This window comes from Labrus bergylta, chromosome 20 (assembly GCF_963930695.1).
Source record: "Labrus bergylta chromosome 20, fLabBer1.1, whole genome shotgun sequence".
In the NCBI taxonomy this organism is placed as follows: Eukaryota; Metazoa; Chordata; class Actinopteri; order Labriformes; family Labridae; genus Labrus; species Labrus bergylta.
The window spans coordinates 18,090,725-18,103,388 of record NC_089214.1 but is presented as its reverse complement, the minus strand read 5'-3'; the positions used below and the strand labels follow the sequence as shown (position 1 = coordinate 18,103,388).

At 39.8% G+C, this 12,664-nt stretch overlaps 1 protein-coding gene across 1 annotated transcript in view; it reads left to right on the top strand.

Annotated features, from left to right (window-relative positions):
* The first annotated feature begins 411 nt into the window (after window positions 1-411).
* Window positions 412-12,664, top strand: part of LOC109987480 (myelin-associated glycoprotein-like) — a 21,221-nt gene continuing 8,968 nt past the window's right edge. Inside the window, 6 exon segments of the mRNA XM_065948723.1 lie at window positions 412-795; window positions 1,410-1,693; window positions 1,695-1,719; window positions 1,821-2,085; window positions 12,201-12,508; window positions 12,610-12,664. The exon segment at window positions 12,610-12,664 is cut by the window's right edge and continues 206 nt beyond it. Of these exon segments, the coding sequence (XP_065804795.1) occupies window positions 438-795; window positions 1,410-1,693; window positions 1,695-1,719; window positions 1,821-2,085; window positions 12,201-12,508; window positions 12,610-12,664 (1,295 nt within the window). The 5' untranslated portion in view covers window positions 412-437.

Here is a 12,664-nt window from a genome sequence, read left to right as displayed (position 1 = left end):
ATGACTGTTTTGTTCATCCAACTCTTTAACGAGGACTTTGAAGAGTAACTTAGTTTTTAATTCCAGGTGATGGGTGTTACTGCAGTCCTGTCAGTGAACATGGTAACAGCCATCATGTTACTGACTGTCTTCTCTCTTTCAGGTGAGCTGTTTGTTCACTTACTTTCATTCAAAGATGTTTAATCTGTACAGTTTGAACTTCCTGTAGAAACAAAGCAGAGAGAAGAGTGCAGATAGAGTTTCTTCTTTCATCTCTTCATGTCCTGACTGAAAAGTGAAATGTTTTAGACTGACTTTGTGAACAAGAGAGAAAAAGACCAGAGCACACCACATTACTTCTTAGACTCTCATTAACATCCTCTATATGAAGATCCTGCTCCACATTATAATAACTGATGGTCTGCTTTACAGAAGCGTCGGATGATTGTCGGACTTATATGTCAGATCTCTTCATCACTACACCAAAGAAGATGGAAGCACTGAGTGGAACTTGTCTGAAAATCCCATGTAGCTTTAGTGTTAAAGAAGAAAAAGAGTTTGACAACACAAGAGAAACATTTGGAATATGGTATAAAGAAGACAAAGAGACCTACGATCCAAAGAATGTGGTTTTTAACAGTGATGGCACAGTGAACAAATTTCAAATGAAGATAACTGGAAACTTGAGAATGAAAAACTGCACCACTCTGATTTACAACATGAAGACGACATATGAAGGCGTATACTACTTCAGAATCGAGAACGGGCCTTTCAGGGCAAATGCTGTTTGTGATCCTCTTCAAATAAAAGTCAAAGGTAAGAGAGTTTCATTTTCTTTTAATCAGACTATAAAGGTTTTATTAAGAAACAATAAATCATTGTCATAGCACGAGTTGAACTCTGATTAAATACTGAGACTCTTTTTACTGGTTGAGATTGAAGGGTCCAATCTTGGCACACTAAGAAGCAGAAAAACATTTTAATTTAAAGTTTTTAATTACAGTGCTGTCAGCTTTTGTCTTAACATCATTAGGACCATTTTTTCCTTGTAACATTTTTCAACCCCTCCCCCCTCCTCTCCCATACACACACAAACATATACATGCACACACACACACACACACACTCACACACACACACACACACACACACACACACACACACACACACACATACATACACACACACACACAAAAACAACAACAATGTAACAATGATAAGTATCCTACCCTTCCTTTTTACAAAGTAAACACACATTTTTATATATGACATTACAAAAAAAGTTTCCATGACAGAATATTAACGTGGTAATGATGACAGGCGGTGGCTGGAAGTTTGGGAAGAGTATAGTAGAAAAACATTTTAGAAAGGACAGTCACTGTCAGCTAGTCTATTGGTTAAAGTAATCTTTGTTTGATTTGAACACACAGATTCTCCTCCGAGCCCCAAACTAATCATCTCAGGAGATCTGAAGGAGAAGGAGTCTGTCACTATAACCTGCTCAGCTTCCACTCCCTGTCCACTCTTCCCTCCTAAACTCACCTGGAATCTCAAACAAGACTCTCTCAACAACATGGAGGAAAACCCAGATAAAACCTTCATGACTAAAATCCAGGAGCAGATCACTCTGACGGACAAACATGATGGATACAACATCACCTGTTCTGCCACATATCCTGTGAATGAAGGAAAAGAAGTCAAGACAGCAGAGGAGACAAAAGGAGACTCTCAGAGTTTCATGTGAGACAACCAGAGATTGTTATTGGATCCTGTCAGAATGAGATGATTTTAAAGATGTTTGCTGTTTTTAATGAAATACAATTATCTAACATTTTCCTCAGATTCTCCTAAAAACACCTCAGCGTCCATCAGTCCATCAGGTTTGGTGTCAGCAGGTATTCATGTGAACCTGACCTGCTCCAGCAGAGCCAATCCTCCTGTCAGCAGCTTCACCTGGTTCAAGATCAGCAGAGATGGACCCATGATCGTATCTGAAGGAGAGTTTTACAGCTTTAATGCCACAGAGGGAGGAGTTTATTACTGTGTGGCCATTAATGATCTTGGTAATCAGACATCACCACAGATCCATCTGAGTGTTGCAGGTAAATTTCGAACCGAATCATCACATTTGTGTCCAACATGCTCTCCTTTTTGATCTGTCAGGTTATTTGTTTGTTTTCACTAAAAACAAATCTTACTGAATTCATGTGTAATAATGCTACATAAATAAATAAAACAGAGATGTTCACATTAGAGGTTAAAAGATTAAATTAAAGTGCAGGATATCTCACAGCCATGAAAAGCTTTTTCCATCTAGTAGCAGGTGATCATGATGTCTTGTTCCAGAAAATCTGATTTCCGATCTGTTTGGGGTTGATGTCCACATTACATTGAAGATCCTGGGAATCGTGCTGCTCTGCAGTTCAGTCATCATCTTTGAGTGGTGAGACAAACTGTCATAAGAAATGAAGATTTGTGGCTCATGTTAATCATCTCATTGCATTTTTATTTTTACAGTGTCAGTGTTTGATTCTTATTTCTTTCATCTGATCTCTTTTTCTTTCAGCTGGTTAAAGTCAAGATGCTTCAACAAACAGGTGAAGGTGAGTTACTAGATGAGGACAGGTTCATCATTGTTTCTACAAAATGAGATTGAAGCACATGTTATAAAAGAGAGAAGTTATCTGAGTAGCTCTCTTTGAAGATTTGATCAACACAGTCACATAAAGTAATTGATCCAGAGAAAATGATGTTCAGATATTCAGGTCCAACATCAGCGACAGGAGACCAGATGGTAACAGTGAAAAGTGTTTCAGGAGAACTTAAACTGACTTTGATTTGCAGAGATAAACTTCAAGTGTTGCTGGTTTGTCTCTTGTAGCTGCATCAAAGTCACCACACAGCACTGACACCGCTCTCTCTGTGTTGTTTCATTCAAACAGGACGCAGAAAAAGCAGACTATGTCAACAGAGTGGTTATGATTCAAGCTTCATGAAGGAGAAGAGGATGACTTCATGTTCATCTTAAATGCAATATCTCTATTTCTCTTTTCTGTATTAAATGTTTTTTCTTTGCAGCAGGTTAGTGATGAACAAAGGATGGGATACGACAGGAAGGATGTTTTTGTTCAAAGGCAGATAACATAAAAATACTGTAATGTACTGCAGCCAAATCATTACACTGTGAAGCACTGTGCTGGTCTATGGTATTGTTGTTGTAATTATTTTTTATATTAGCTTCTTTTTTAATAATACATTTTATTTCAACGCACTCCATGTCACCTTACAAAGCAGAGATAAAAACAACAGAGTAACAATACATCCATCAAATGAACATCAAAAAGACAAATTTACAGAGTATGAAATCTTTGTGACATAGGATAGAAAATGCCCGTTTTGATGAGATGAGATTTAAAAATAGAGAGAGAGTCAATCTTACAGATGTGTGGTGGGAGAGAGTTCCAGAGGAGAGGGGCAGAGAGGCTGAAGACCCTGGACCCCATGGTGGACAGGCGGGCGGGTGGTGCAGTGAGTTGAATGGAAGAAGACCTGAGAGTGAGGGTGGGTGTGTTGATGTAAAGGAGATCAGAGAGGTAGAGAGGAGCGAGGTTATGGATGGCCTTAAAGAGCCCATATTATGCCCTTTTTGGGGTTCAGATATTTAATCTATGTAGCTACTTTTGTATGTTCACAATAGCTAAAGTTTGAAAAAAGTTTCTGTTTTCATGTACTGCTCCTCCTTGCTCCCTCTACGCTCTGAGTCCGTCAGCTACACTCTGTTGAGCCCACACTGTTAGACCCCACGTGGGCCAAGTCTGCTCTGATTGGTCTGTCGATCCGCTCTGTCGTTATTGGTCAGTTGCTCAGAACGCTTCTCAGAAATTTCACGCCCCTTTTACCATATTGGGAAGTCTGCAGCTCCGGCTTCGAGGGCAGCAAAAACACCGGTATATATATATATTTCATTTATTTGATTATTTTATTTTATTTTGTTTTGAAATTGTGTAATTCGATTTGTTTAGTTGATTTATTTGTCTCTTAAGAGGTGAGGTCCCTTGTATAAGCCTGTTGGCTTCTTGACCTCTCCTGACACACCTTTTATTAATCCTATTTTGCTTTATTCTTATATGTGTGCTATTAAATAAATTAAATAAATAAATAAATAAACAACAATGGCGGTTAATGATCCTTACCAGTGAGACCCGGAGTCTGAAACCGAAGGAGAGGATGAACAACCATCACAACCTTTGCCACGACGGCTGGAGCAGGACGTTTCAGTGTGGTAGGTATTTATTTTTCAGCTTTTTTCAGATGTAATATGTTAGTAATATGTGCTCATTGTGTTTGCATTGTTTTACGTTGTTCTGGTGTATGTGTGAAAACTGCAGCAAAATGCCTACAGAAGCAGAAAAGGTGTGCTGCAGAGAAATACCACAGGTCATTTTTACAAGGTAAATACTATAACTTACAACCAGGACATCACAACAGACACACACAAAGCATGTTATGTTTGCATCATGTCTTTTCATCATAAAAACATTCAACGTTATTGTTTTGAAAAATGCGTTAGCCTCTTCTAATTTCAGTGACTAGAACTACCAACATATTTTCCCAATCAAAAAATATCTGTTTTACTTGTGGCTTAACAAAGTTTGGCTATAAATTTACATTAGTACTGTACATTCTTAAATGAATAATGGTGAAGCCACTCACCTCACCTTGTACTGCATTGTAAATCACCTCCTTGCTGTAATTAAAAATTCAGTTTACAATTGTGTGTATCAAGTTCATCATATAACTGTTAGCTACCTATTCTACAAAAGCCCAGGTGATAATCATGTGTAAAATAGATCAATATGTGTACCATGCAATAATTTTGCCTACTCTGTCATTAATTGCCCCATTATTACTGTACTGATGGAGTATTATTATTTCATTTTAATCAGTATCTTGTTCTTTTTATTAGGTCATCTGGAGAATGAATGAGCTGCCTGTGTAATGGATATAAGATTGTGCACTAAGTTAAATTAATAACACATGTTAAAACTATGTCTTTCTAAAATGTTGTATATCCTTTAAAAACGCTAAAAAGCTAGTTATAATTTAATGTTAATTCATGTTGCTAAGGTTAAGTTTAAAAGCATATCGGTAATTGATTGGTTTGGTCTTAAGCTTTTGTTATTGTTTTACACTTCCGGTTTTACGCCAGCAGAGAGAGCGTGTTGTCTGAGCGTCATTCATTACACCATTGAATGAAAGCCAACAACAATGTGTTTGTTTGTTTCTTCTTTATTTCTCCCCTTACAGTACGCTGTACAGGGGTGTAACACCTGTTCCTTCCACCTGCATGACTCAACATCCGGGGCTAGAAGCAAACAGTCTTAACCCATATACACTCCAAAATATACACAACATTCTTCAGAGTGGACTACGGGCCTTTGAGAGGGAGAACAGCAGAAGAGTATGTAAAGTATAAAAAATGATTCTAAACAAACAGTTCATTTCCATTATTCAATATGAATAAAAGTAAACAAGTTACAAAACCTTTTTTGTAAATTCTTTATTTGCAGCTAAAGTTAAACAAAAGGAAATGAGAGAGAACTATACAATGTAATATACAATGAGAACATTTTTATGTCTCCATACAGGCTTTACAGACACTTGGCCTATCGTAGCTGTGTGAGCTGGTGCTGGGGATATTTGGGACGCAACTGCAGAGTAGTCATCCCGTCGTGTGTTGTCCTGAGGATCCGGCTTGAGTTTCCAGACCCGACCGGACAGTATCTTGGCTTCCGCCCGCCCCTTGGCTGAACCTGGACTTGTGTCAGAGTCAGTGAACAGAGTCACTAAACCGGATCGTTATCCTCTGCCTCGAGTTGAAGATTGTCGGAAATGTGAATTTGGCCAGGGTACAGTTACAGTTCTGGGAAAAATCGTCGGTTGGGGGCAAGTCCAGCCGGTGCACTCTAAAGTAGAGGGTCCTTCTTCGTAACGTGAGCTCCGCCATTTTTTGGGGATGGCAGGGTATTATCGTAGCTTCTGTAGCAACTTCTCTGCTGTTGCGGCTCCGCTCACCGACCTGTTGAGTCCCAAGAAACGTTTCGAGTGGTCTGACAGTTGTCAGTAAAGGCCTTAATGACTCATGCTCCGGTTTTATCTGCGCCTGTGTTTGATCGCCCTTTCAAAGTTGCGGTTGATGCGAGTGACGTAGGATCGGGTGCTGTCCTCCTTCAGGATGGACACGATGAAGTTTAACACCCGGTCTCCTATTATTCTTAAAAATGTAACTGTCATCAGCGCGTGTACTCCACTATAGAGAAAGAGGCTCTAGCACTTGTTTAGGCGTTAAAACATTTTGAAGTTGATCAGTGTCATGGATGCCAGGTCAGGCTACTAGGCTTTCAAGCTCACAGAGGAATCATCCAAGTTGACCACCTTCAACACTGTTTTTGGATGATACAGATTTCTCCTTTTGGACTAAAATCAGCTCAAGATGAGTTTCAGCAGAAAGTTGATGAGACTTATGAAGGTCTACAAGGTGTCACTGCTATTGTCGATGATGTTCTGATAGAAGGCAAAAGCAAAGAGGAGCATGACGAAAACCTCCACGCAATGCTGCAACGCTGCAGAGAGCGAGGAGTCAAACTCAACCCAGAGAAGAGCAAAATGTGTGCCACAGAGGTCAGCTACTTTGGACACCACATCTCCAAAGATGGAATCAAGCCTGATCCAGCAAAGATTTCTGCTGTAAGAGACATGGAGCCACCCAGAAATAAAGGTGAGCTAGAGACTATTCTTGGCATGGTTAATTACTTGTCAAAGTTTGCCCCCATGCTCTCAGACATCAATGCCCTCATGCGACACCTTTTAAAGGAGTCAAGTGAGTTTGTTTGGGATACATAACACGACGAAGCATTCAGGAAAATGAAGGAGCTAGTCACACGTGAACCAGGTCCGATACGAGCCTACTTTGACCCAAGCAAAGAGCTCAGGTTGCAAATTGACGCATCGAAGTATGGACTAGGTGCAGTCCTACTGCAAGAAGGAAAGCCTATTGGCTGTGCATCTAAATCACTGTCAGACAGCGAAGTCAACTATGCTCAGATTGAAAAAGAGCTGTACGCCATTTTGTTTGGATGTAACGTTTCCACCAATATGTGTATGGCAGTCACGTCATCGTGGAAAGTGAACACAAACCACTTGAGTCCATCATGCAAAAGCCACTGGCAGCAGCGCCTCCACGGTTACAGAGGATGATACTTCGACTTCAGTGATATGATTTCACCATCATCCACAGACCAGGCAAAGACATTCCTGTTGCAGACACCCTCTCCAGGAAGTCACTGTCTGACCATGACGACACCCTTAGAGAAGCTATGGACATGCAGGTGCACACAGTGTACAGTAACTTACCTATTGGCGACACCAGGCTACAAGCAATCAGAGCAGAGACTGAAAAAGACACACAGCTTCTAACAAATACCATAAAAATGGATGTAGACAATGCGCTGTATGCATCACAGAGTACTGGAATCATCGTGATGAGCTGTCTCTGATGAACGACATCATCTTCAAAGGTGAGAAAATCCTCATCCCTGCCTCAAGACGCACAAAGATGTTGTCTCGAATACATGCCTCTGATTTGGGCATAGAAAAATTTAATCTGAGAGCCTGGATATGCTGTTTTGGCCCGGCATGAACAAGCAGGTTGAGGAAATGGTTGGAGAGTGCCCAACCTGTCTCGAGCACAGACCCTCAAACACTAAAGAGCCCCTTGTAAACCACAAGATCCCTGATAGGCCATGGCAAACAATTGCTAAAGATCTGTTCACCTGGCTACACAGCACAACATCCTCTGCTGTCATTCAAAAACTGAAATCAGCTTTTGCCAGACACGGTATACCAGAGACTGTTGTATCAGATAGTGGCCCCCAGTACAAGTGTAAATAATTTGAAACCTTTGTAGAAACATGGGAGTTTAACCATATCACCACAAGTCCATACTATCCCCAGCAATCGTCTTGCAGAAAAATCTGTGCAAATTGCCAAGTCACTCCTGAAAAAAGCCAAAGCTGATCACAAGGATGCCTATCTGAGCCTCCCAGAGTACCACAACACACCGGTTGATAACTTCAGATCACCAGCTCAGCTACTTATGAGTCGTCACTTACGCTCCATCCTACCCAACACCCACAAGCAGCTTCAGCCCAAGATCGTCAGCCAACAAAGTGCTCATACCAGGAGAGCTCACCAGCAACAAACCCAGAAACGATATTATGACAGGTCAGCCAAGCAGATGACACAGCTGCACGAAGGACAAAACATCCGTTTCCAAGATCCAGGATACTGGAAGCCTGCAGTCATCATTCAGCCTGCTGACACTAACAGATCTTACCACATACACACACCTGAAGGACAAGAGTACAGGAGAAACAGACGTCACCTTCTTATCACAACAGAAACATCCAACACACACACAGACAGACAACCTGATGACAACAAGCAGCAAACACCACACAGTCCCACATCACTCACCTCACAGATCACAAGTGAAACTGTCCCTCAAACAGTTCCTCACACTGTCCCTTACCAGACCAGGTACGGACGAGAGATAAAGCCCAGGTCTGTTTTGGACTTCTAAACAAATGTAAAAGCGTGTAGGCAGATCGCTGCCCTTAAATAAAAATTGTTCATTGGTTATATGCTGTGATGTATTCTGATGCAGAGTTGATTTTACTAAACATTTTGATTTGGGTTTATTCACTAAAAGCACATTATGCCATGTATACTGTAATTACAAGTATGTGTTACGTTTATCTTTTCTAAAAGGGGGGAGTAATATTCTCACAGAATATCATTGTGGTTGCCTAGCAACACTGTTGTGTTGTAAGTTAGTAACATGTGTTCCTATTGGTTGCTGACTGAGCCTGATTGTGATTGGTCCGCAGTGTATGCAGATGGAGCCTGTTCTGTTTAGTATGTGTGAGAAGTTCACCTTCCTAGTAAGACTTCACCAGAATGTACAGAGTACACGACTGCAAATAAAGATTCAGTTAAAGCACGTCGTCGTAACAGATACAAAACAAGAGAGGTAACTGCCGGTAATGAGAGGGAGATTGCCTGCACAGAAAACTACACCCACATGCAATCACACAGCCATGCACCTCAGGACACACAGGAGAGGAGAAACAGAGAGAAATGAATAACAACATACAAGAGAGTAAGGGAGGGGGGCTGCAATGGTGTTAAACCACAACACTCTAAATGCAAGGAAACGCTCGTGTGAAAAGTGTTTGTCACTGTGTGGTTCATGACCACTTCTCTGGTTAAAGAGAAATGGTTTAAAGTGAACTGATGATGCTGTGTAAGAAGTGTGATATGAAATGTAAGTACAAAGGAGAAGTTGTTCATGTATTTACAGTTTCTTAAATTTACTAAGAAGTCTAATGTATGTTGTATTCAATATTCTACTAAATTATACACTCATATTAAAACATGAAACCAATAAAATAAACAACCTCAACATACAGCCAAAGCTTGGGGTATCCAGTTCCTCAGATGGTAGAGCACGTACTATTTAAAGTCCTCACCACAGTGAGTGGACCAGGTTCAGTTCTGGTCCCTTTACTGTTATTCTCTCTCTACCTCAACTTAACTGTCCATCTTACACTGCACCTATCCAAAAAAAGCAAAATAGAAAATAGTTTGAACATAAAAAAACATCAGAAGCAAACTTCCTCATTCACACAGAAGGGAGGATAAAGACGTTGATGTTTTTGTGTCTGAGCATGACATTGTGTAGGACTGTGCTGGTTTCTTTTTATTAACTTTGATGTTGTTTCCTTTGTATGGAAAGCTTTCAATGTTCTAAACAGAAATAAGGATGAATGAAACTAGACATTTGAGATGATGAAAATACAAATATGACTTTTCCAGTTTTTGTGTTTTGAGGGTTTGAATCCAAATCTGTTTTCCATATGTAATAAAAAGATTAGTGATAGTATAGTCCTCCTTCAAGCGGGCGGCCTGTGGCTCTTTTCCTGCTGTACTGCTTCACTGACAAAGTAGATAAGGTACACATTAAGATTGTAAAAAATGAGTGATGTTGTTCACATAAAATGTTGCACCAAATAGCATTAACATCAAAACAAAATATGACATTAAAAGTGACTGTGAGCATGTTCCAGTTTGTTTTAAGTTTTGTGCGCCCTGTGGAAAAGTATGGAGTGTGAAGTCTCTTTTAGAGGACTGATGATCTGGATTTGTTGATCCCCAAGAGTCTGTATCTGGATCAGGATGATCAAATCCATGATTGATCTAAAAAAGGGATTAAAAATGAGCTGGATCACATGACCCAACATAGAAAGAACCAAATCTGGATCATTCTTATCCACATTAAACCTTTTAAACCAACAGGCCCTCTAGATAAGACAAAGATACAACAACAGCTTGAGGGCCATGTTGCTCGTTTGTTAGAGCATGTACCATTTAAAGCATGAGTCCTTATCTCAGTGGACCAGGTTCAGTTGTAACCTGGGTTCTTTAGTGGGTGACGTTCTCTCTCTTCCTCGTCTTAACTGTCCATCTTTAGTTGATGCTACCAAAAAAGGGTAAAAAATTTAAATAAAACAGAGGAGGAGTCAAACACTAACTTCCTCATTCTCACTACAAGAAGAAAGGAATAAATCTTTTGTGGTTTTTGTGTCTTAGCAGCGAGGTGACTGGTTTGTTGCAGTTCTGCTGAAATTTAAAAATCGTCTTTTTTCTACATTTTCTCTGTTTAAGCTCCTGGAGGTTTGTTTGGTAAGATCAGCTATGACTGCTATTTATGTTTTATTGTTTTAGTTTTCAGCAGCTTTTATTTTCTTTAAGTGAAAATGACTGTTTTGTTCATCCAACTCTTTAACGAGGACTTTGAAGAGTAACTTAGTTTTTAATTCCAGGTGATGGGTGTTACTGCAGTCCTGTCAGTGAACATGGTAACAGCCATCATGTTACTGACTGTCTTCTCTCTTTCAGGTGAGCTGTTTGTTCACTTACTTTCATTCAAAGATGTTTAATCTGTACAGTTTGAACTTCCTGTAGAAACAAAGCAGAGAGAAGAGTGCAGATAGAGTTTCTTCTTTCATCTCTTCATGTCCTGACTGAAAAGTGAAATGTTTTAGACTGACTTTGTGAACAAGAGAGAAAAAGACCAGAGCACACCACATTACTTCTTAGACTCTCATTAACATCCTCTATATGAAGATCCTGCTCCACATTATAATAACTGATGGTCTGCTTTACAGAAGCGTGGGATGAATGTCGGACTTATTGGTCAGCGCTCTTCATCACTACACCAAAGAAGATGGAAGCACTGAGTGGAACTTGTCTGAAAATCCCATGTAGCTTTAGTGTTAAATATGAAAAAGAGTTTGACAACACAACAGAAACATTTGGAATATGGTTTAAAGAAGACAAAGAGACCTACGATCCAAAGAATGTGGTTTTTAACAGTGATGGCACAGTGAACAAATTTCAAATGAAGATAATTGGAAACTTGAGAATGAAAAACTGCACCACTCTGATTTACAACATGAAGACGACATATGAAGGCGTATACTACTTCAGAATCATGAACAGGTCATTATGGAAAACAGCTGTTTGTAATCCTCCTCACATAACAGTCAAAGGTAAGAGAGTTTCATTTTCTTTTAATCAGACTATAAAGGTTTTATTAAGAAACAATAAATCATTGTCATAGCACGAGTTGAACTCTGATTAAATACTGAGACTCTTTTTACTGGTTGAGATTGAAGGGTCCAATCTTGGCACACTAAGAAGCAGAAAAACATTTTAATTTAAAGTTTTTAATTACAGTGCTGTCAGCTTTTGTCTTAACATCATTAGGACCATTTTTTCCTTATAACATTTTTCAACACCTCCCCCCTCCTCTCCCATACACACACAAACATATACATGCACACACACACAAACAAATAAACTAACAATGTAACAATGATAAGTATCCTACCCTTCCTTCTTACAAAGTACACACACATTTTTATACATGACATTACAAACCTTCTCCATGAAGTTTCCATGACAGAATATTAACGTGGTAATGATGACAGGCGGTGGCTGGAAGTTTGGGAAGAGTATAGTAGAAAAACATTTTAGAAAGGACAGTCACTGTCAGCTAGTCTATTGGTTAAAGTAATCTTTGTTTGCTTTGAACACACAGATTCTCCTCCGAGCCCCAAACTAATCATCTCAGGAGATCTGAAGGAGAAGGAGTCTGTCACTATAACCTGCTCAGCTTCCACTCCCTGTCCACTCTCCCCTCCTAAACTCACCTGGACTCTCAAACAAGACTCTCTCAACAACATGGAGGAAAACCCAGATAAAACCTTCACGACTAAAATCCAGGAGCAGATCACTCTGACGGACAAACATGATGGATACAACATCACCTGTTCTGCCACATATCCTGTGAATGAAGGAAAAGAAGTCAAGACAGCAGAGGAGACACAGACTCTCAGAGTTTCATGTGAGACAACCAGAGATTGTTATTGGATCCTGTCAGAATGAGATGATTTTAAAGATGTTTGCTGTTTTTAATGAAATATGTTTATCTAACATTTTCCTCAGATTCTCCTAAAAACACCTCAGCGTCCATCAGTCCATCAGGTTTGGTGTCAGCAGG